Source organism: Lepisosteus oculatus, chromosome 6, assembly GCF_040954835.1.
Source record: "Lepisosteus oculatus isolate fLepOcu1 chromosome 6, fLepOcu1.hap2, whole genome shotgun sequence".
Classification (NCBI taxonomy): domain Eukaryota; kingdom Metazoa; phylum Chordata; class Actinopteri; order Semionotiformes; family Lepisosteidae; genus Lepisosteus; species Lepisosteus oculatus.
In genome coordinates, this window is record NC_090701.1 from 30,592,723 (window position 1) to 30,618,514 (window position 25,792).

General features: G+C 39.8%; 2 protein-coding genes across 4 annotated transcripts in view; both read right to left on the minus strand.

Annotated features, from left to right (window-relative positions):
- Window positions 1–25,792, minus strand: part of LOC102682177 (acid-sensing ion channel 1C-like) — a 432,898-nt gene that overhangs the window by 55,701 nt on the left and 351,405 nt on the right. The window lies entirely within an intron of this gene.
- LOC138239343 (acid-sensing ion channel 1C-like) lies at window positions 12,464–18,076 on the minus strand. The gene is made up of 2 exons (XM_069190804.1): window positions 17,056–18,076; window positions 12,464–12,565 (listed from the first exon to the last, which is right to left on the minus strand). The coding sequence occupies exons 1-2, from the start codon at window positions 17,689–17,691 to the stop codon at window positions 12,464–12,466; spliced, it is 738 nt and encodes a 245-aa protein (XP_069046905.1). The 5' UTR covers window positions 17,692–18,076.

The window sequence follows — 25,792 nt, forward strand, 5'->3', positions numbered from 1 at the left end:
TATTCCATATTATGCTCATTCCTTCAAATGTGCTGTCTCCTATTTCCCATAATCTTCATGCTTTTTCTGCTATTACATTTCTTGGAACACTGTTCCTGCTCTTTCTCAAGTCCATTTATTGTAGGTTACAACAGCTTTTTTATTTACTCAACTACAATCCAAATAAAAAAAAACATTTGCTTATTTTTTACATTTTTCACACAGAAGACAGGCATTTTTCTACATGCCTGGTTTGCATTGTGTAATGTTAATCCATAGTTAGCAATGTTGTATATGTATAACTGTATTGTTTAGAGGAACAAAGCAATTATTGGATGTATAATTACACTGAGAAAAATGGGAGTATTCATTTCTCTCTTAGGGCTACAAGAGAATCTATCACATTTTACTAAGCTTCTTCATCCGGCTACACCTCTGTACATTATTTCTTTATATCCTTTATCTCACCACCCCATCCTTTTTTGCTTCTTCCATTCTGTCATGTGCAAAAGAAGAGTGCTATCCTATTTCTTCTTATAACCTCTGTTTCCCCAAAGCATGAATAACTGCAACATTAGAACCTGCAATGTACAGTAGATATTTTTAGACATTTAGAGGGTTTTTCATATCCTTCCATCTTAGCATAATTTAAGTTAAGATATGAGGGTTAAGTTAAGTATAAGAATAGTTACAAACAAAGGGAGGCCACTACTAATTGATCAACAGATCTCATCCAGCTGTTTCTTGAAGGACACCTGGGCTTTAGCTTCAAAAAGGTGACTGGGTGCTTATTACAAACTAATGCAACCTTTCGTGAGAAGGAAAATCTTCTTTGTAACATGGTGACTGAAACTGGGCACAGTATTCTGAAGAAGTTGTTGCTAGTGGATTATAATACAACATGCCTCGATTTAATTTCTGTACTCCTAACAATATCTCCTAGTATTGTGTTAATATCCCACACAACATCCCATTTTTATTGCCTCCCCACAATATCTGAAAGATGCAAAGGGCTGACCCATGGCCATGTGATGCAAATGTTATCATATTGGAGGAAAAGGCTCATACCAGAAGAGAACAATGTACAGTATGTAAAGCCAACTGAATCTTTGAGACTGTCAGATGGCTGTCTCATGACAGTATAAATATCAGTCAGAAATTCATTTTATTTCCAGAACGGAAATTAAAACCAAACTTAAACCAAACCAAAACAACAAAAACTCTTTCTTTAGAGTCCTGTCTATAGTATTGGTTAGCCCTTTTTTAGCCTACTATGAGGTAGGCCAAATCCTGGTTCCTTCAATCAAACGATGCAGAGCCTCCCTTTGTATTATTTTTCTTTTAGGCAAAATTACTCTTATCTTCTATTTTTTCTTATTTCAACTGGCATTTCTAAATTGTCCCTGTATGTGTGCCATGTGAAGGACAGGTATCTTTTTCATTCTACAGTCCCCTTCTTTCACCGTTAACTTCTGGAATAGGATCTGGGTGCCATATGTTTTGCTAGAAATAGACAGCATTTCGACTAGTCTGTCTAACCTTATAGCAGCACAGTGGCACATTGGTTAGCAATACCACCCTACAGTGCTGGGGCCCTGGGTTCAATTCTGGATCCAGGGTGCTTACAGCATGGAGTTTATATGTTCATGTACTGTAGGTTTCCTCTGGGTGCTCTGGTTTCCACCCACAATCCATTTGGTCTCTGGGAAATTTGGCCCAAGTATGACTCTCAACATCTACAGTATGTGTTCCCTGTGATGGATTGGTGTCCTGTTCAGGGTGTACCCTGCCTTGCACCTGCTGCTTGTTGGGATAGACTACAACTCCTCCATGACCCAGTACTGGATAAACAGATAGACTGACAGTCTCTAACAGAATAATAGTTGAGTTCTTTTCCAGAGGACAGGCTATTTGAAACATCAACATTTGTGATGCATGTCAAATTAAATCAAACTGAATTCTGATTTAAAAAATTGACTTGATAGCACAATACACAGTAGGGAATGCTAATTTAATTTTTTTGCTTTATGTTTCACTTAATCATGCGTGAAGTATATTGATAGTAAAAAAATCAAATTTGTTACCATACATGAATTAGTCTTTTTTTAGACTTTTTGGTACAATCGGTAGAGCTGGTTTCATGCACAGGAACATATGTCTTTTGAGTTGTGTTCCAAGTCAAAAGAAGAAAAGCAAAAATATCAGCTCAAAAGCATTATCAGTTATAAGAAGTATTAATTTAAAAAAGACCTCATTTAAAAACAATCATGTTTCAAATAGGGGTTTTGAAAAACACTCTGCCATCCCTCTGTCCTCTTTTCCGTCCACTTCTCTCCATGTCTCTCTTATGTTTGTCTTCTTCTCTCTCTCCTACCTGTACTTGTATCTTGTGTTCCTGGACTGTTAATGGCTCTTAATGATTGACTGGGAACTTAGTGCAGTTATCTAAGGTTAACCTGTTGATTTTTCTGTCTCGGACCCTCTACAGCTCAGCTCAGCTCTTTTTGTATCTGTGCTGTGAATGTGTATTCAAAGAGACAATATAGTGTCAGAAGAGTCAATAATAATAATAATAATAATAATAATAATAATAATAATAATAATAATAATAATAATAATAATAATAACAATAATAATAAAATAGGATTTTCTGGACACTCCACTTAAAGCACTTTGCAGGTAATGGGGACTCCCTTCCACCACGACTTCTGTGTAACACTACCTGAATGATACAACAACAGCCAAAGTGCGCGAGTGCGCTCACCACCACATATTAAAACAGAGTAATGAAGCCAATTGGTTGATGGGGATTATTAGGAGGTCATGACTGGCAAAGGCCAGGGGGAGTTTTGGTCAGGATGCCTAGGTTACACCCTTACTCTTTTTGATAAAGGCCCTGGGATTTAAACTACCACAGAGAGTCAGGACCTCATGTCTCTTCCGAAGGTCATTGCTTCTTTACAGTATAGTGTCCCTGTTACTTTACAGGGGCAACAGGACCCACACAGGTGGCAGGGTAAGCGCTTCCTACTGGTCCCACTAACACCAGCCGTGATCTTAGCTTTCCCTGGAGGTCTTCCATCCAAGTACTGGCCAAGGTTACACCTGCTGTGCTTCAGTGGGATTAAATATTATGTCTTTTGGACTGTAAATCCAGAAAATGGAAAGAACTAATTCTATTCAGAACCAAATATGCAATAGAACTACTAAGCAGTGACCTAGCCAAAGACAGGCATCACTGCTGTGAATTAAATTTATAATCCCTCAATCCAACCTACAATATACGATCCATGAAGGGTGATCATGTGAATTTTAATAACCAAGATGTTAGGCTCTTTATGCTCTCCAGATGTCTTATACCATAGTTCTATTTTAGGAGCAAGTTACTTCTTTTAAGTTTCTAATCTTCCCCTTCATTGACATTTTAGAAGCAAGATCATGGAACATGTATTTAATTCAAACATTGCGGTGAAAAAAAATAGTTTTTCACTCCTGTCTCCTCACGATATATCTCTGATTAGCACACAATGAGAGCCGGGGCCTACCCTTTCGCCCAGGGCTAAAGTGACAGAATGAAAAGGTTGGGGAGTCCAGTCAATTGCCACAGTGTGACCAATCTTCTAAAGCTGGCTTGAAATCTGCTCTGCGAGTTTTAAAGCAAAGTTGATGAATTATGTGCACTGAGGCATGACATTACCCTTCAGTTTAAGGGAGAGTTTTACCCAGCTTGCCGAGACATTTAGCTTTCTATTTGTCACTGAACTGAAAAGCGGGTAGGCTGCAGGAGTAGTAATTTTCTTCCTACACCAGCCTATCCAAGTGTCACCATCTGTCCCTGACACAATCTTGCAGTGAATTCAATCCCTAGTCAGCAGAGACTGAAATTAATATGAATTAGTTATGGTTTAAATCCGTTAGAAAAAGCAATAAAAAGCTAATCACTTTAACATACTGCGTATTCCTGTGTTTAGTTTCAGCCCATAAAAACTATACAAAAAATACATACTCAAAACCTCACAGCAGATTATATTGAATGCTTTCATGGCAAAACATGTATTCTTAATAACTAAGGACTATTTTACTTTAATCATTTACCTGAAACTATTAAAAAAATGAATTTTAGAAAACCATGTGTGAACATCCCCAAATGACTTTTACAGCAATGCCAAGATCAAAATTTCTTATTGTGCTGCTTAAGGAACTGTGAGGTTATAAATCACCAGAATGTGCCAAGGCTGTTATAAATTACGCATTTTTCATGAGGGTTCATTAGCAAACTGAATGACTTAGAGGAAGTGCTATCTTGATTTCTCTGATTAGCTTTAATAATATTATACCACATTTAGCAACTTCCCAATCCTTATAGGACTGCTTTTTCCCAGCATAAGCACCTGATGAGCCACCAGAGGGGGCAAGTGAATACTAAACAGAAACAGAAATAATCAAATGTATCTGTGGTTTGTCGTAGAAAAAAGAGGATCATTTGCATATCTTTCAGTAGATCAAAAACTGGAAGAAAATGAAATTGGTCTGCCTTAGATATAGAGTGTCTAATATTATTATGTGACTTCTATTATTTTGACTTCAACAGCTGGGTCACCAAGAAACAAAATTAACTAATATGAAATTAATACAAAGCATCATTTCCATTCGTCTGTCTTGTAATTTCACAATATTTTCTTTATTGTTTGAAACTGATTTGTAAATAAGCAAACACAAGTCTGGTAAGGGTCCAATTATTCCATTTAAAATGTAATATTATTAATTTAAGCCTTTTGCTTTTCTTAAAATGCCTAGAAAATTCATTGGATTAAAAATCCAAAGAACTGGAATTTGAAATTCCTAATCTGGTGCATAATTTATTACCATCACCCGCTAATTTAGATTTTCCTTCTTGAGCTTGAGCCACTGTGAAAAACATAAGGTGTTTCTTGTCACTTTTCGTTCATCCCATTTCTCTTTTAGCATGAAAATAGAGACTAAAAGAAAAGAACGGAGAACATAATGTCAGTAAAACAAATGATTTTTTCTTTGAGGACAGTGAAGACATTTTAATGCATATCAAGTTTGACTATAACAGGTTTTTGACGGAAAAACATGTAGTTGAAAAGTCTCTAACAAAACATTACAGCTCTAAAATTTCAGGAACACACCACACAGCACAACTCAGAAATCACCAATTCAGTTGACAGATTTGTCCTAGACTATCACTTTTGAAACCTGATTTTTTCTCAAGTAATGGAGTCATTGCAGGAAAAAAGTGTTGAAAAGAAACTTCTTGAAAACTAAGTTGGTTAAGTTGGTTAGTCCTTATTGGTAAGAAATTATTGGGGGAAGGTGGTCATGTGATGTCTGACTGGAGAAAGATAGTTATATAAGATCCTGTTTATTATTTTATTTAGGTGCAACATGTTTTATTTTAACTCATATTAGTCATATGATCAACTAGCTATTCAAACACGTTGAAGATCTGAAATTTGCCTTAAAAAAAATCTTAGCCTCACATTAGTTAAAAAATAGTTTTTTGCTTGACTAATAATAAAAAAATAACAGCAAGCCATACATAATGTAATCCTCCTACCATTACTTACAAATCCCTCTCCCTAAAAAAGAAAAAGAAAAAAAATCCTTACTCATACCTTCCTAGCATTCCTAGCATTCTAACAGACCTGGGCCCGAGAGCTTATTCTTCTGGGTCTTGAAGATGGTGAGTTTATAAACTGGAAAATAGAAACATAATATTTTTATGTAAAAATGATCATTTTAGAAGACAGTGGGAAATGGAGGGGAATTGAGTTCAAGGGTTAACAAAAGCAACTAATTACCCCAAGTAATTTTGAGCCATGCTCCAATTTAACTAGTTCATTTTGCAAAAGACCTTTTGACAGATGGAAAATAAAAGACTGTCCTTTGAATAATTTGGGCTTCTCTTCCCAGTAACTGTATTTCTGGATATTAATGTACCCTCAGCCCCTACTCCTTTAGTTATTCAGGGCGCTTTGAATGTGTATTTAAGAAGTCAGGTAATGTCCTCTACAAGATATAAAAAAAGCAGATTGAAATTAAACAAATTAAAATCCAAAATTAAAAACGCTTTAAGCAGAACATGCTATTAGTTGATTTGCTGGTCTTTAAAAAATAGGAAAAGTAATCAAATATCACATGAAATTGAGAAAGTAATGCTTAGAACTACAGTGGGAAATGGTGGTGCTATAGCTTGTTATGAGGCACATACAGTACAGTACATTACATTCCTTGTTTGTCTATGTTATATAGTTATATGTAAAACAGATTCTAATTTAGTAATTCACAGAGGATTTAATTCAAAGAAGTGTTTATCAGAAATTATATATGACAGGAAGAGAGGCTCTTATGGTAAAATGGAGCACTTCCTTGATACATTGTGTCTAATTAATTTTTCAGAAATGAGGAAGGAAGCTTTGGTAAAACCTTAGAATCAGGGGAAGGGATTGAATGGTGACACTGATCTGTAGTAAAGCCCCTAGTTTAGATGGTTTAACAAGTTAAAAATCTAAAATAAATAGGAATTTCATTATTTAGAATGTATGAGTATGCTTTGGGTTGGCACAGTGGTGGAATGGTTCACACTGCTGTCATGTAGCACTGGAGCCCTGGATTCAATTCCAGGACTGGGGTGCCATCTGCATGGAGTTTGTGTGTTCTCCACTTTTTTGTATGGGTTTCCTCCATGTGCTCTGGTTTCTGACCACAGTCTAAAGACATACTGTACAGGTAAGTTAATTGGCTTCTGGGAAAATTGGCCTTTGTGTGAATGTGTCTGTGTCTGTGTGTACCTGTGATGGACTGCTTGTGTCTATTGGCTGCCAAGATAGGCTCCAGTTCCCCCACGACCCAGAATTGGATGATCTTTTTAGAAATGGTTTGAGAAATTGTAATTTTCCTTCATCAATATAATTAATTTGTCAACCAGAGACATAAGAGATATATGTGAATTGCACCAGCCTATATTATTAATAAATATAGATCTGAAAATTCTAGCTCAAGTACTTGCTCTAAGAGTTGCTGGGTTCTGAGCTTTCTAATTAATACCGATGAGACAGGTTTTATTAGAGAGTGTCTATTAGTAAGATGCTTATATTATTCTTGAGGCTGAACAGCAGGATATTTCTATCATTTGAAGCAGCAAAAAGCATTTGATAACGTAGAATGGGAATTAATTTTTTCAAAGTATTAGAATATTTTTAATTCAGCTCATATTATAAATTGGATCTGCAACTTTTAGAATAAAATAACTTAGAAAGGTAAGGAAAAAGTCATTGCAAATTGTATCTCTTGTGGTATCAGACAGGCATGTCCTTTTTCATCTTAAGAAATTGTGTTACTAACCATTGGCTGAGAAAATCAATAGATTTGAAAATAATAGATATGAAAATAATACATTTGGAATAAAACAGCTTTGCATGCAGATGACATTTGCTGTTTCTGATAAAACCATCTATTTTATTAGAAACGTACAGTTTACGGAATACTTTTTTTAATCTACTGTATAGATAAAAAAGTTGGTCAAAGAGCTTTTCCCCTTGAGGTAGAAAATACAGTACACAACTGGAAGAGAAGTTTCCCACTTTCCCTATTAGGGAGAATAAACCTCATGGAAAAGAATGGTCTTCCTTAAATCTTGCATTTAATGTTTTTGTTGCTTAACAGATCTTATTTTTAAAACCTGTAATAGATCCCACACTTGACTAGGGCAGTCCCAGGGAACTTCACACAGAAACAAAATCACAAGAGAAGACAGAAGTAAGGAGCAGGATGTGTTATAAAGGAGTCACAGAGTTTCCATGGCGCCAGTCCATCACAGGGCTAGTGCAAGCCAATCATACATGGGGATAATTTGGAGGCCATGGTAAAGGCTGAGGGGAGAAATTTGGCCCAGACACCGGGATAACTCCCTACTCTTATTGAGAAATACCTGGGGATCTTTAATGACCACTGAGAGTCAGGACCTCGGTTTAATGTCTCATCTTAAAGACGGAGCCCACTAAGGTATAGTGTCCCTGACACTATACTGGTGCATTAGGACCCACACAGACCACAGGGTGGATAGCCCCTGCTTGTCCCACTAACACCACTTCCAGCAGCAACCATAGCTTCCCAGGAGGTCTCCAATCCAGGTACTTTCCAGACTCAACCCTGCTTAGCTTCAGTGGGTAACCAGTTGAGAGCCGCAGGGTTATATATCTGCTGGCACTTTTACAAGTTATGTAAAGTATAAATATTTTTAAATAAAAGATGAATGCTGAAATGAAATATGTTTATAGATGAAAAAAAATTGTCAGCAGCAACAACTAGAAAATAAAAAATGTTGATTATTATATGTATGTGCAGTAAACTGCCTTGAAAAGGCACAAAAATAATTGAATGGCCCTTGAGTGCAATAGCCGTGGTGAACTTCAAAATTTCAAAATAAAAACATCTAATTCTCAAACAGGTAGTGAATTTCAAACAGAAATTCAGTCATTAATGTTTTCAAATCAACTGAAGGATACAGTTAAACAAAGAAGCAGAACACGGAAGGATAGCAACAAAAGCACTGACTTCCTCTTTGGGCCTATTAAAGTAGATTAAGAAGCAGAAGGTGTATTGGACAATTACACACTGACTAGTTGAGCCTGTTCCTCCAACCTGAGCAGCTGGGCAATATGATTGAGGATGCCAGTTGAGGCCAATGACAGTTTTCAAAGAGATGCAGGGTTCAATAGCTGAGATGGGAAAATATGTTCATGAATCAATAATCTTCCCATCACTCCTCAAAGTTGACCTGTATAAAGTTTGTACTTCATTTGTAATTCAAGAAAATGAGACATCATTGTAAGGGGGTGAATACTTTTGCAAGATACTGTATTTTTTTACTATTTATATGTACTAATTATTTTACTAACATACTACTTATTCAGTAGTATAGTATACTGTACGTATCGTTATTCTTTCCTAGAGTACATATCACTATACTGTATATACTGTATATAATCCTGAATATTTGATTAAACATTGTTACAAAACAAAATGTAACGATTCTAACGTAATTAGGAAGAAGAAGGACGTAATTACAATGTGTCTGATGAATACACAAATGTGTTTACTTATAATGGATTGCCACATGACATCTTACTTACTGTACAACAGATGCAGCAAAATGTAGTAATTAGAATAAAGAACAGAAGGAATGAAGCACTACAGAGAATTCAATTTCAGAAGTCCTTGTGTGCCCTGGAGTAACAATTCATCCAGCTCTAAGAATCTACCGTCCTCCGATATTAAATTTGTAATTAAAGGAGTGAGTTATTTTGGTTGCTTAGCTAAGAATGTTTAAAATGGTTTGAGTGTTACAGGAGCTGTAGTGTGTCACACTGTAAAACCAGATGAAAACAAGGATAAAATGACATTGGACATATGGTTTTGTGTAAACAGACATTCCTTCAAACTTCATTTTTAGTACTTGTTTGTTCCACATAAAAGATTAGTTCTTGAAATCAATTATTTGAAAATCATAAAACAGTCTTCACATATTTGGAATGAGAACCAGATGATAGACATAAAACACAAATTGTAGGTAAAGAGTGATTTCTCAAATTGGGGTGAGTTAACTTGTATCTGCTCTAATTTATTGAATGATCTAGATTTTACTGCAATCAATAAAGGTGAATTTGCAGAGGATGCCTAAACTGTAGAATTCCAAATTCAAAGTGTGCAATCATACAGTAGATGAGCGTGGAATGTTACTTGCAGGTACTGTAACAAAAGTATACAGTCCAAATATACTGTACAGTAAGATGTGAGACACTCAGCCTGAAGAAACTACCAATGAAAACACCTTGTGTATGTATGTTGACACATTATTTTCTTCAACTAGGAACATTCTCAAGCTTGAAGGAATGAGTTAAAGGAAATAAATCTCTTTAGTTTTGAACGTGTATTGGGGAGATTGTTGAGGGGACTTGCTTCACGTGTTCAGCGTTGCTCAAACATATTGACAAAATATACCCAATTTATTTAATCAGGATCATTTGTGAAACCAAAACTGTAGGAAACAAGGGCAAATGGGTGGAAATAAGCAGATCTGACTTAAAGACTGAAAACACAGGACAAGTCCCAACACAAAGGGTTGTTGGAGTTTGATGTTTAAGCTGATATCCTTCAAGTTACAGTTGGATGACTTCCTTGAATCAATTAGCTACAAACAACTATCTATACATTTACTTACTGCTTCTTCCAATTCAGGGTCAGGAGCTGTAGCCTATCTGTCAAGCAACAGGCGCAAGGCAGGATACATGCTGGACTGGATTCCAGCCCATCATAGGGCAGACACAGGCACAAACTCACTTGCACACACTCAGACTTGGGCTTATTTTCCCAGAAGCCTATTAACCTACCAGTATGTTTTTGGAATGAGGGAGGAAATTCATGCAAACCTGGGGGGAACATGTAAACACCACACAGATAGCACCCCAGGTCTGGAACTGGACCCAAACCCCCAGCTCTGTGGGGCAGCAATACTAGCCACTGTGCCACTGTGCATTTTTATGGTTTAATTTGTTTATGTGATTAACTTCATAAACGAGAAAGCCAGCAGCCATATCACCCTGCAGCTCTCCACTGGCTACCCACTGAAGCTAAGCAGGGCTGAACCTGGTCAGTACCTGGATAGGAGACCTCCAAGGAAGCTATGGTTGCTGCTGGAAATGGTGGAAGTTGTGTTAGTGGGACCAGCAGGGGGCACCCACCCTGTGGTCTGTGTGGGTCCTAATGCCCAATGTATAGTGATGGGGACACTATACTGTAATGGACACTGTCTTTCGGATGAGACGTTAAACTGAGGTCCCGACTCTCAGTGGTCATTAAAGATCCCCAGGTATTTCTTGATAAGAGTAGGGAGCTATCCTTGTGTCTGGGCCAAATGTCTCCCCTCTGCCTTTACCGTGGCCTCCAAATTGTCCCCATGTATGATTGGCTTGCACTTGCCCTGCGATGGACTGGTGCCCTGTCCAGGGTGTACCCTGTCTTGCGCTCGTTGCTTGCTGGGTAGGCTCCAGCTTCCCACGACACCATATGGTAAAAAGTGGTTTGGTAAATGACATGACATGACTGGACTTTTAAACTACCTTAACAGGAGAAGCTACAAGAAACATGTTATATCAGATGTCTATTAAAACATGTGGCCCATTGGTAAACATCTTAAATCTATGTGAGAGTGTTGTACTGTACTGTATGTCACATGTTGCTTTGTAAGCAGGACACAGCAATACTCCCTAGACATTGGTGACATGGTCTCCTACTGTGGCAAAATTCTACAGTGCCAAGATTTTGAGACACTATATTTTGAGATCTGCTTTTATTACTTTGTGGGTTTTATCCCAAAACAAAAGCAGTTCAGAGACAGAAAAAGGCACAACAAGTGCATTAAGAGTCATATAAAAAGAAAATGGAAAAAAAGTTCTAGAAAATATATTTCAAACACAGCTGGGGTTTTAGTCAATACCTTATTCCAAATGGTGATAGGTATGGATACAAATGTTAATTAGGTGGTAGCATTGTTGTATGAAATTTGTTTACACATTTTTTAACTTCCATTAAGTACTTTGGAGCATTTATAATGCATTTGATTATATATACATCCCTAGAAAACAATTCTAACATTACATACATTTCCCTGCCCCAGAAACCCTCAAATACAACAATCAAGATCCACACTAATACAGGCAAACTTAAAGGAGATCTGTAAGGTTTATATGGTTTTACTGATAATCATGCAAATACTGTAAGCCACCCTGGACGTCTTTGAACAATGTTCATCCTAAAGCAAAAATGAATTGTGCGTCTTATAATTATGCACAATTAGAAAGATTTCTAATAATATTTTTGTTGCGGATGATAATGGATGATAATCCTGGCACATTTTAGCTCTGATTCGTGCCTTTAGGAATGCATCTGTATCCTTTTGGAATTCACCTATGAATCAAACTAAGATGACCAACTAATGAGCAACCAGCAGGGTGAAGATGCTACAGCTGATGACATCACAACCAACCATCACCTGTGATTACTGGACTTAAAAGATAGTGCATGATCATGCTGAGGTGTCTCCCACTTGAGATCTGACACTTGGCCAAAGAACAACACTGTCACAACCCTCCTAGCTTACAAGGAATGAATCAGAGAGGCAGCTACAAAAGAGGAGTCAGGGTAGAGTGTAACGAACAGTTCTTTCCGGACCCTATGCGGACGACACAATCCGACGGAGTGGGGAAACACTAGGAAAACGTCATGCAGGAATACGGGGCAGAAGACAGGGGGGCATGTCCAAGGTGCGCTGGTGCACGGGGGAGGTGTGGCCGAGGCGAACAATCCAAGAGAGTAGTCCTTTGGGAATATCCAAAACACAAGGGTAAGTCCAAAACCAGAAGATCCATCAGAACAAGAATTAAAAACCACGAAGGCCGGGTCAGAACCGGCGGACGGGGAACAGGAACGGGACCAGACGCTTCCAGGTCCCGGACTCGCACGATATGGGAATCAGGTGCAGAGCCCGGATGAGCGTCAGCGCCTGGCTTTTAAGGTGGGTTGGGAATGGGGAACAGGTGCACATAATAAAGTCTCACGTGAAAGGGCTGGAGCACCCTTAAGGAGGGGGGACTAATATCGTGACATAGAGGGAAGGGTGTAAAAAGGATTTAGTTAAGGAGACAAAAGTTTGAAAATAAAATAGGATCTCCTTCTAATATTCTGCTAAACAACACGATTTGACAGATTATAAAAAAGTCTGTTTTTGTTATAGTTGATTCAGCAATGAATACTCTGGATAAGTAGAAATATTACTACTGTGCGTCTCAACTCTGTTTACGTATATTAAAAGATAATAATTAGTATTGTTTTTACATATTCCATTGTTTTGCTATTTAAAAAATAAGAAACCACAAATCAAAATCTAAACTTCAGCTTTTGTTTGAAGTCAGAACATTTGACAGAACATTTTACACAACAAACCAGCCAATAAATTTGACTTTAACCTTAAATCTGTTACATGACGATAATATATTCAAATCGTTAATGCTATGAGCTGCATGTGGATATTAATGAAAGCTTTTGATGCTTATCGTGTGACATTTAGTAATAATCTTGACAGTTCATCATTTGGAATTATCGTAATGGGAATGTAATGATAGCAATCAGTCAGTTCTTCAGCAGTATTCTCTGCATTATAATTAGCTTCTTGGGATATTTTTTCTTCAGGTAGCACTCCCTGCAGATAGATGGCTGATTTCCCTGTGCCATGAGGCTTTTCAAATTAACTGTTCGTCAAATTATTTAAATTGAATGATTGTATGGGTAAATGAAACAGTGGCACCAGAAGATTGTATTAATAGCAAATCATAGAAAATATTTTATAATATTTTCTGAACTCATTGTAGATACCCAAGACTTTTAATCAAATATCTACAGTTCAGATTTTGGATTAATATCTATTACATATCTATGTTTGCTGTGTGCTGTTTACAATATGTGTACTGTACAATACAGAGTACACCATTCTGTCAACAACGGCGAACAGGAACACAGTAATGAGATGATGCCTAGAAGTGCTTTGCATCTTCAGGTCTTTATTTAAAAAAAACAGTGACAGTTACATGCCTACATTATTGCTTAATTAGTTGTAGAAGTCAATCAAACCATTTTGTGGCACGCAATAACATACTGTATTTTAAATTGCTGCAATCAATTGAAAGACACTCCAACAATGTCAAAAGATGATTAAATTAAACCAATAACTTAAACTGACATTTTTTGTATTTATTTTAGCCTACAGCAATGTTTATAATAATTCTGTAAGTCTTCAAAAAGCAAACATATATTTTGGTATTATTTGTATATACAGTATATGTAGATAAACACATACACAAACATGTGTAAAATTCCAAATGAAACAAAATAGTTATGTTAACGTAAATTACTCAATTCAAGCTTCAAAATAAAATAGTGACACATTTAATTGCAACAAATTACATGTATGTTTCTCTGTAAAATGTCAGAGCACCAGGCACTCAAGCATGACAAAGATAACATATTTTTTGCTTTTGAAAATATGTGTAAATGTTTCAACTGCAAAGTAAAGATTAACAGAATTAAAAGCATTTAATATTGATAAATACAGGGATCTGTGTTGTACTAATTTAGAATGAAGGTTAAACAGTTCAGAGAGTATCAGAAATGCATAGGTCTCCAAAAGGTGTTCACTTTACTGCAAGGCACTTCAGCGTTGCAGAGTATATTTTTTAACCAAATACACAGTATGCTTGACATGAATGAAATAATTAAAACTTGAATTACACTCTATGCCAAAGTACCAACCATAATGTTATACTTAAAAATGTATTAAGATGAGAGAAAAAAATGCAATGTATTTACAGTGTATGTTTGCAGTGTTTGCAATATATTTCATGTATTTATTGGATAATAAAATTGTGTTCACAGATTTTGACAACTTACAAAGAAGATATTGCTGCATTGGAATCATTCCAGGTAAAAGCAACTACTGTAGATACAGTACATTCCTGTGCTTAAAGGGATGCCCTACACTGACAGGATACAAGATCTGAGCATTTTAAAGTCTTGGTCAAAGATGACTACAAGAGACCTGAACCAAGCAGTCAAAATTCTCAAAGGCATTCACAAAGTCAGTGTTTTGGACCTCTGAACCAAAAGTGACATATGAACCAGAGGACAAAAGGCAAAACTATGTAGACATGCAGTTACAGCCAAAAACAGATTGTGGGCAGACACAGTACTCTAGGCTGTGGGAGCATGAAACAAGCTACCCAGCCATGTTGTTGAAGCTGATATGCTGTCTTCTTATAGAAAGAGCTATAAAAGATCAATTTATTTAATGGGAGTTATTAACTGAAGTTCAGGAAGGATAACAACTAGAAGTCAAACACACACAGCTCTACCTAATCACTATTATTACAAAATTAGTTTTATATATTGAACACAAACACCTTACTTTACATTCATCTCAAGCATTCCTCCTCCACCCCGTCTCAGTCTTGCGGCTAGCCCTTGGTTCACTCAGTCTGAATGGGGTTCAAGTGTCCTGGTGCTATGACACCAATAACCAAGCAGCTTAAGCCAAATCTACCTCAACACTCACAGAGTATTTAATTCTTGGATGTTGATTTTCCTGGTGAATTACCAAAAGAGACAGATAGGCTGAGGAGATTCCTTTCTTTTTTAGTTATTATAAATACAGCCAATCCATAATGTAAGGTTCCTAGAAACCAAATTATAAAATATGAATATGTTATCTGATTCAATTTGTTACAAACCCATGTGTGGAAATGAAATTATAACCCTCTACAGGAGTTTTGACAAAATGACCACAATTAGGCAAAACAATCAGCAATAAGACAGTCAGTCTCCTAAAATGTTAATTCTGACCTGTTTTATTACAAGCACCTGTACTGTTGCTAGGTCTCTCAGTATGTATATCATGAATGAACAGTATGGAAATAAATAAAGGAGGTGGCAGCATTATTCAGGCCTGCATGTGTTCATGCATATTTTGGAAATGCTGTATAGTATATGAGATCTAAACTAATTAGAAAAGAAGGAGAAATGACACATACTGGATTTTTAAAAACGTTTAAATATTTTTCTTCACACATCTAAGATATTTATACTTGGATAAAAAAATTTAATAAGTGTCTGTTTATGATTAACACATGATTAATGGTCAAATGAGGCACAAGAAGTACAGTACAGTACAGTATGTCAAGAATAATCATTTACTGTACTTTATGCATGTATCCATTTCCTAACAGTTTCATTCAATTCAGGGTCTTGGAGAAGCTATCCTGGCAAGACCCTGGGTGGGACTCCAGTTCTTTACAAGGCATACATGGACATAGACAAACATGCATACAGTCACACATACAGTACGTGCAGACACTCATGCCAGGGGAAATTTTCCCAGAAGCCTACCAGTACATCTTTGGACCCTGGGAGGAAACTGGAACACTTGGTGAAAACCAACACAAATACAGGAAGAACGTACAAACTCCATGCAGTTAGTGCATGGTTTAGAATCAAACCAAGCCCCCAGTACTGTGAGATACTACACCACCATTCCACCACCATTCCACCCTCATTTATTTTTCATTTAATTTAAGTAATTTAACATGTGGTGTATTAAGTGTAAATTAAAATTTGCATCATAATACATATTTATACTGTAGTTAATTTAAATGAGTGATTTAAACATCTACAATTCTGAACTATGTAAATCTAGATATTGCCAGCCTGTAAGGTATTCAGATATGATCACATTTATTGAAATAGTAGAAAATAAAAGAGCATAATAAACACATTTAAAGTTATTTCATTATTCCACGAATTGCCTCTTTTCAATCACCATGTCCACTGTATATATTTTTGTCAAAATTTATATTGAATAAGGAGCTTTGTTTGGAAATAATCAAGATACTTCAAGCTAAAACACTAATTAACTTTCCACACTCACATCAAGTTTCCAACATCAAGAAGTGCTTTGCGGTTTAACATTTTTTTCACTACGTACTGTATGAGACGTGATATACCTGTAATTAGAAACATCTAATTTGAAGAAAACTGATTGTATTTTCTTAAACAATATGAATCTTATTTGTGAAATTACATTCATTTAAATTTGCCTTATAATATTATATAGTGGGAGAAAATAAAGATAAGCTGTCAAAACTGTTCTTCTTAATGGATCCATTTATAAGAAGACAGATTTGTCAGTCAGGGTGGGATATACAGTAAGAACAGCTCTTGTAATGAATTATGGGTATGAATATTAATTATAATGCGACAGGATATGGAACTCTCTTGTATCTTTTGACAGCTATTTCACCATTATTAGGGATCATCAGCATCCCATCCCTCTATTTATCTGTTACTTTGTCTATTTATCTCTACTTTTTCTATTTATCTAATCTAATTGTAAGTATAAACACACACAAGAGACAGCAATACACAGAAAGTGTCTATTAATGTACGTACAGGAGTGAAGTTCTTAAAGGTGCAGTTTTCTCCTTGGAACTTGCATTCCAACAACATGTCTTCTATCTGGTGTCCCAACCTGCTGATCATTTCTGTTGTGTTGACCTGGAAATGAGGTGGAGGGGCATACTGGCTGAAGTCTACCAAGTTGAGGACCATTTTCCTCCGATCCTCCCTCAACACCTGCAAGCTCTTTTCATTGACCGAGTGGTTGTAGTGCAAGAGATCCAGCCAATACCCACTATAGTAGAGGTCCATCTTGGTCAGACTTGACATGCGGAAAAGGTTATGATTGCAGAGGGTCACAGCTGGGAAAGAGAGATTCTGGGCCCACAGCATATGGATTTTGGTTACTGCAGGATAGGACAGTAGATAGTAAATGCGGTTCCAAGACCATGTGGACAGCAATCCAACACAGGCAAAGAAAGCTAAGAGCCACAGCAACCTACGTGGTTTGGAGCTGTCCCGAGCAAAGACATATTTAAGCCCATGTAACTTGGTATTCTTCACAAAAGATACCGTGATCTCCTTGACAGTCCGAACGTGCTTAAGTTCTGGGATCTGTGTCATTTGTTTTACCACGCTTGTAATGGATTCAGGAGTTATAGGGTCAGAGAAGTCATGTGCAGCTGCCATAGTTCGTCTACAGACCAACCAAGCAAGAAAGATGAATGATATTAACCATAAGGTTCTTGAAAATCATCAAAAATTGAAAAAGCAGTTTTGTATAATTTCAAACTATGTAAAAAATGGATTTCCCATAAGGACAGTCTAGCAGTATAATGCCTCCCCCATCCTTCTGTACTGTGCTCCCACTGTAGTAACAGAGTAGCTTTTTTGATTCCCTTTAACGAGCAAAAGAAAAACAGCACTTCACAAAGATGATGTGTCTCATACTTTGTAATAGTTTGCCAGAGAATAAAAAATAAAATATTTGCAATTACAAGAAAACATAAAAATAACAAGTACAAATAAAACAGTACACTAATCTATTTGATGCATCAGAAAAACATGCTAGGCAGTTTTTGTTTATCCTTACCACTTGTGGCAGATCATTTTTTCAAGGTTTCAACAAGATTGTTCTGTACAAATCCATTTAAAAACCTTCTCTTCTTTTCCTCAGAAGCAGCACTTGTCTTTGTCTGTATTCTTGCCTTGAATAAAACTGAAGGTAGAGGTTCCTGCAGTTGCCTTTTTGAGAGTCAGTCAGAGAGCCTAACTCCTCCCCCTCAGCTGGGAGATGTGTTTGTGTCTTAACTTGCAACAGGAGCGGAGACAGTTCCCATCCAGTCCAAGAGAAAATAATGAATTAACGGGGGGAGACAGTGGGACAGATGTTTTCTGAAATGAGAGACTTAAGCTGATTGCAGGAAATTTAATTAATGCCCGATTCTCAGTGGATAGTCATGACTAGATTGGAGAGTGGGCTGCATGTTGGAATCTCATCACAAGCTGATGCCTGGCAAGCCACAGAATATCAAAGTCCTGGCACAAAAGAGAGATTTTCATGCAAAGGCAAAAACTGTAGCATAACACAGATAAAATAGCACAGAGGAATGCACTGGTTTCTGACATGAGTAAAATGTAAGAAATTGAGGTAGGAATCTAAGCATTTCACTTACCCAAATACCATTCAAGCTAATAGATTGCATATTGCTATTGAGCTGATACAAAGTAATTATAAATTTCTTCTATGCTGGCTGATTGCAGTGGCAGTTAAACTATCTTTAATTTATGAAACTTCCATGCTTGGTATAGGGCTCAGAATGAACAATTACCAATTAAAATACCTTCACCTCTTTTGATACATACTGTACTGTATCATATTTTCAGAATAGGAGGAAAGTAAAATTATACTATATATTTAGATTACATCTTTAGTACTTAATGTTTTGTAATATTTTGGTCTGAGCACAGAAAACGAAAATTATATTTAAAATTATATATCAGTGTTTACTTACAATTTGGATTGTGATTTCATGGTCTTTTAAATTCATGCTGAAAGAAGGTTAAATAAACATTCTTTATAGAGCAAATACATATTATTATACTGTACGTAATACAGAAATATGAACTGTTTTCAAGCACTTCCAGTACCTTAGAATGCATTTAACCATTTAAAATATAAAATACATTTGTCTAACTTCTTTAATCATTACTAAGGATCCCAAGGCACTGTTTGACAAGGCTACACCTGAGCCGATAATGGTGTAAGAGACTACAGTCTCTGGTGTGCAGAATCTAGACTATTCTATGCCAACATGCCATGGAAAACTGGGATTATGAGACTAGCCTGAAGGAAAAATGGAGAAAAAGGAGCTCTGGGGAGACTGTTAACTGGGAATTGGGTTAGACAGGTCAGAATTTGGTGCCATTCATTAGTAAGAGGATTTTATTTTGCACTGCTTGTGACATTTAGTGGCCTTAATGTCAGTCACACAGGCAAAAGAAGAAGTTAGGGCCTCCCGAGAGTTCCGCTTTTTGACAAACTGCAGACACATTGTAATATAGGCATATAAACTGTACTCCTGACTTTATCATCTCATCATTCAGTGCCAAAATATAATTATGTGAGCTAAATAATCGATTTGACATCCAAACAAGAACAACAGATTACATTTTCATAGCGCCTATCTCTTAAGGCAGCGTTTTAGTCGACCTGGATTTATTTAAAATAAAACACATAATTAAAAACAATAATCCAAAAAGTCCTTGTTCGTCAGTAGGTTGTATTACAAATACCAAGGGAAATAAAGGGAGGAAGGAGCCTTAGGGTGCCACAGATGGATAAATGCATAATACTGTGCGGTTTTGGTTTTAGGGCATCATAACACTGAATATTACAGAACCTGCAATGTGAAGAAACTGGAAAAAGAGTACTAATAAAAAAGAGGTGACCGGCCAATAGAAGCAACATGATGTATTTCCAATTATAGAAGTGATAGCATTAAATATAAAAAAAGAATGCCTGCATTAAATTTCATAAGACTCAGGCATCGGTATTCATTGTTGGCTGATTTAATTCATGTATTATAATGCCCTTTCTAATCTCAGGCAGGAGGCATACAGATATTGTGCGAATGCTGTAATATATTGACAGAGGGGTGGCCACTGAATAATGAAGTAGGGGAAATAAAACCTCATGGCAGTTACTCATGGGCAGGGCTGGAGGTGCAGAGTTGCAGGCTGACAATAAATATTTACAAGGCCTGATCTGACTCTTGAATCATGGAAGCATTGAGAAAAATACTGACTTTTATTACATTTCTGAATTCTTATTGTGGTTTCTAGCCTATCTGAGAGAGAAATGCGTCTCTTCCCTGCAAATAAGCCCACAGCAATAGAAAGTTATCTCTGACACCTGAGGAAGGCTCCACAGCCAAAGTGTTGTGTCTCTTTCAGCATGTGTAACAGTTCTGTCACGACCACCAGCCAGCAGAGATCAACGGGTAAGCAAGCTAATCAGTACCCGCAGTGGGTTACTATTAACAAGCGCCGCCGCACGAGTTAACACACCTGCAATTGCTCTACCGTGCGGCGCGCCGGGTTATTTATACTATTCTAACCTACTTCCCGTTGCTCGGTATTGAGTTCACTTCTTGTTGCTCTGCCTAGCGTTTCTTACCCTTTTGCCTTCCTGGAATTCTGTCTACACCTTTTGCCTTCGGACTTCGGATCTCGTCTCGCCCCTTGGATTGTTTGCTATCTGTGCCTATTTTGGATTTGACCCTGCAGCTCTCTTTTCGACCACGATTCTGTCTCACATTTTGGATTGTTCGCCACCAGTGCCTTTACCGGATCTCGACCTACCTTATGCCTTCGGACTACGACTCAGCTCCTGGTTTTGCTCTGTTCGCTTATTTACCTCCCAATGACTCCTGCATCTGCATCGGATCCTTTTCACCTCTACAGAGCAGCGTTACAGAATACCGAGCCTGGCTTTTTTCTTCCCCTGTTTCGCCGGCTCCCGCACCAATTCCCGCCCACCACTCCCTCAACCTTACCATTTGTCCTCCTGGAGAAGTATGATGGCAATCCTGCAGGCTGCAGGGGCTTCATTGCTCAGTGTTCCCTGGCTTTTCAGCTGCTGCCTGAGCATTTTTCTACTTCTCGGGAGCAGATCGGATTCGCCCTTTCCTTGCTCACAGGCAAAGCATTGGATTGGGCAGCAGTATTGCTTGCTAGAGGAGATCAGCTGTTCTCTGACTTTCAGCTTTTTGCTGACCGTCTCCAGGCGTGTTTTTCTTAAAGCAACCCGGATTTGACTTGCCTTTGGCTTTCCTCTCTTCTCCAGGGCGACAGACCACTGCAAGATTATGTGGCTGAATTCCAAGCCCTCGCCACGGAGTCTGCCTGGAATCCTGAAGCTTTCGTTTGCCTCTTCTCAAAGGGTCTCTCGGAGGATCTAAAGGACCACCTGGTGCTCATGCCTTTACCCACCTGGTCTCTAGAGGCGGCTATCGCTCAGGTGGCTGAATTGGACACCGGCATTCGGCTTTGGAGAGCGGAGAGACACCCAAGAAGCAGACCTGTGCGCCCCATGGGTCGTCCCCTCTTGGTGCCCACCCTGCCACATGCACCCCTGTCCTTGGAGGAAAAGGAAAGGCGCTGTCAGGAGGGGCTGTGTCTGTACTGCTCTGTGTCGGGTCACCTGCTCGCTACATGTCCTTCGAGACCCCCACATCCACCTCGAGCTCCCCCACTGCCTACTGTAGTGCTGTTTTTTCACAATCCTCTTCAGGGCCTTTATTCCCAGCTTAGATTTCTTGGATGGACACGCACCTTCCCCTTTTGGTTTTTGGTGGATTCAGGGGCAGCAGGGAACTTTGTGGATGCCTCTTTTGCTAAGAAGTGAATATTCCTCTTGCTCCGCTTTCACCCCCTATCTGCATTCAAACTTTGGATGGGTCACCGATCGCTCCTGGATGCATTTTCCTGGCAGACCATTCCCTTACTGTTGGTGCCACTCACGTGGAGGACATTTCACTCCTTCCCCTGGATTCCCCTGCTTTCCCTGTGATTCTGGGCCTTCCCTGGCTCAAGAAGCATGATCCCCACATCTCCTGGGCCAAGAATTAGATCATTGCTTGGAGCCATGCCTGTCGTGACAACTGTTGTCGTCCTCCACTCAAGGTTGCTGCTGCAGTAAACCCCTTGGAAGAGCACTCTATTATTCCCCCCCAATATGCACATCTGAAACAAGCCTTTGACAAACAGAAAGCTCTATCGCTTCCCCCTCACCGCACCTGCGACTGTGTAATAGATTTGCTTCCAGGAACACTCCCACCCAAAGGACGGATCTACCCTCTCACTCACGCAGAGAATGAAGCCCTGCAGGATTATATCAAGAAGGCCCTGAATTCTGGTTTTATTCGTCCCTCCTCGTCCCCAGCCTGTGCTGGGTTTTTCTTCATAGGGAAGAAGGACGGCTCCTTGAGGCCGTGTATTGACTACAGAGGGCTGAACTCCATTACAGTCAAACATCCCTACCCCTTGCCTTTAATCCCAGCCGCTCTGGAGTCCCTACGTGGAGCGTCCATCTTCTCAAAACTAGATCTACGCTTATAATTTAATCAGGATCCGTGAAGGGGATGAGTGGAAGACGGCCTTTATGACCACGCACGGCCACTATGAATATCAGGTTATGCCTTTTGGACTCGCTAATGCCCCGGCGGTCTTCCAATCCTTCATAAATGACATCTTTAGGGACATTATTGGAAAATTTGTTTTGGTATACTTAGACGACATCCTCATTTTTTTCGCCGACCCTCAGGAACATGTCCATCACGTCCAGGAGGTCTTGTCCAGACTCATCGACAACCAGCTCTATGCCAAGCTTGAGAAATGCATTTTTCATGCTTCTAAGATTCAGTTTCTGGGCTACATTATTTCTCCCCTTGGAGTCGAAATGGACTCAGCTAAGGTCGCAGCTATCAATGATTGGCCTGTGCCTCGCAATTTAAAGCAAATCCAACGCTTTCTAGGTTTTGCCAACTTCTACAGGCAATCATCCGGAACATTAGCTCCGTTGTGGCACCCATCACGGCTCTGACCCGCAACCGACCTAGCCGGGGTAAATGGAATCCGGAGGCTAACCAGGCATTCCTGCGCTTGAAACAACTCTTCAGCTCCGCTCCTCTCCTACGGCATCCGGATCCCTCCCGGCCTTTCATTGTTGAAGTTGACGCCTCTGCCCATTGGGTTGGTGCAGTCCTCTCCCAGCGCCTCGAAGAGGATCGCCTTCCTCATCCATGTGCCTTCTTTTCCAAGAAGCTCTCTCCTGCCGAGGTTAACTACGATGTGGGCAATTGTGAACTCCTAGCTATCAAGCTGGCCCTCCAGGAATGGAGACACTGGCTGGAGGGGGCTCATCACCCCTTTGTCATTATCATGGACCATAAGAAACTGTCCTATATTCAATCTGCCAAGCGCCTCAAGTCCTGTCAGGCCCCTTTGGTCACTTTTCTTCTCTCGTTTCAATTTTGTTATCGCCTACACTCCTGGCTCCATGAATGGGAGGGCTGATGCACTCTCTCGGCTCCATGACCCCCCAGACCTGGTCTATACGCCTGAACCAATCATCTCTTCCAACAGAATTGTGGCAGTGATTCATTGCTCCATTGAAGATCAGGTCAGGCGTGCCCTCAACGGAACTACAGTTCCTCTGTGCTGCCCCCCGGATAAGCTTTTTGTCCCAAACAACTTGCGTTCTGCTGTCTTGCAGTGGGGGCATGATTCCCGGTTTGCCGGCCACCCTGGATGCAGACGCACTCTGGACCTCCTCACCAGGGACTTTTGGTGGCCTTCCATGCGATCTGATGCGGCAGAGTACGTCCGGGCTTGCCCGGTCTGTGCCAGGAGCAAGACTCCGCGCTCTAGGAAGGCTGGCCTCCTTCACTCCCTTCCAATCCCACACCGCCCTTGGTCCCACATAGCTGTTGACTTCATTACGGACCTTCCTAACAGTCAGGGTCATACGGTAATCATGGTGGTCTCCGATCGTTTTTCCAAAGCAGCCCATTTTGTCCCCCTCCCAGCATTGCCCACAGCCAAGGAAATGGCGTCTTTGTTTGTGCAACAGGTCTTTAGGATACATGGTTTGCCCGACGATGTTGTCTTGGACAGGGGACCTCAATTTGTCTCTGCCTTTTGGAAGGCTTTCTGTCAAGCTCTAGGGACCCATGTATCTTTGACTTCTAGTTATCATCCTGAGGCCAATGGTCAGGTGGAAAGGACCAACCAAAGCCTCCTGACCTTTTTGAGAGCCTTCACCTCCAGCTCACAGGATGATTAGTCATCACTACTTCCCTGGGCAGAATATGCCCACAATTCTCTTACCTCCTCCTCCACAGGTCTCTCTCCCTTCCTCTGTTCATTAGGTTATCAGCCCACTCTCATCCCTGTCACACCTCCAGACACGGCAGTGCCGTCAGTGCAACAATATATTTCCAAACTGCGAAGGACCTGGAGAATGGCGAGGACAGCTCTTATTAAGTTAACCCAGTGACACGCCAAATTCGCCAACCGACACCGCAGACCAGCCCCTCATTTTCGGAAAGGACAGTTTGTTTGGTTATCTACACGGAACCTACCTCTACATCAGCCTTCCAAAAAGCTTGGGCCCAGGTATATCAGCCCCTTCCGGATTCTCTCCCGGATCACCCCGGTTACCTTCCGCCTTGCTCTCCCCCCTACCCTCAGAATCCACCCCTCATTCCATGTCTCCCTCCTGAAACCCTTTTACCGCTCACCCCTTGCGGCTCCCCAACGTAGCCCGCCACCTCCTCGTCGCATTCAGGGGCGCCCGGCTTATACGGTCCACAAGATCATTGACTCCAGATGGAACCGCGGTACCCTTCAGTATCTAGTCAACTGGGAGGGTTTTGGCCCCGAGGAGAGATCTTGGGTTCCGGAGAAGGATATTTTGGACCCTACACTAATCAGCGACTTTCACAGGGACTATCCTGATCGGCCGTCTCGGGCGTCGGGAGCCACCTGTGAAGGGGGGGGTACTGTCACGACCACCAGCCAGCAGAGATCAACGCGTAAGCGAGCTAATCAGTACCAGCAGCGGGTTACTATTAACAAGCGCCGCCGCACGAGTTAACACACCTGCAATTGCTCTACTGTGCAGCACGCCGGGTTATTTATACTATTCTAACCTACTTCCCGTTGCTCGGTATTGAGTTCACTTCTTGTTGCTCTGCCTAGCGTTTCTTACCCTTTTGCCTTCCTGGAATTCTGTCTACACCTTTTGCCTTCGGACTTCAGATCTCGTCTCGCCCCTTGGATTGTTTGCTATCTGTGCCTATTTTGGATTTGACCCTGCAGCTCTCTTTTCAACCACGATTCTGTCTCCCATTTTGGATTGTTCGCCACCAGTGCCTTTACCGGATCTCGACCTACCTTACGCCTTCGGACTACGACTCAGCTCCTGGTTTTGCTCTGTTCGCTTACTTACCTCCCAACGACTCCTGCATCTGCATCGGATCCTTTTCACCTCTACAGAGCAGCGTTACAAGTTCTTGGGGTTTCCGTGCCACTCTTGGCTTGCCAGTTCATCCCTCACTGTCTGGACACAAACCCGGGTCCCTGGCATCACGCAACACAGAACTTGCTGGCTGAGCTAAAGGTGGCGGCTGAGATCCCTGTTACACACAGGGGTGTATTCGTTACACATGGAAAAACATGTACTTTTTTGTAAACATTTACATTTACTGTAATGTAATGTAATTTA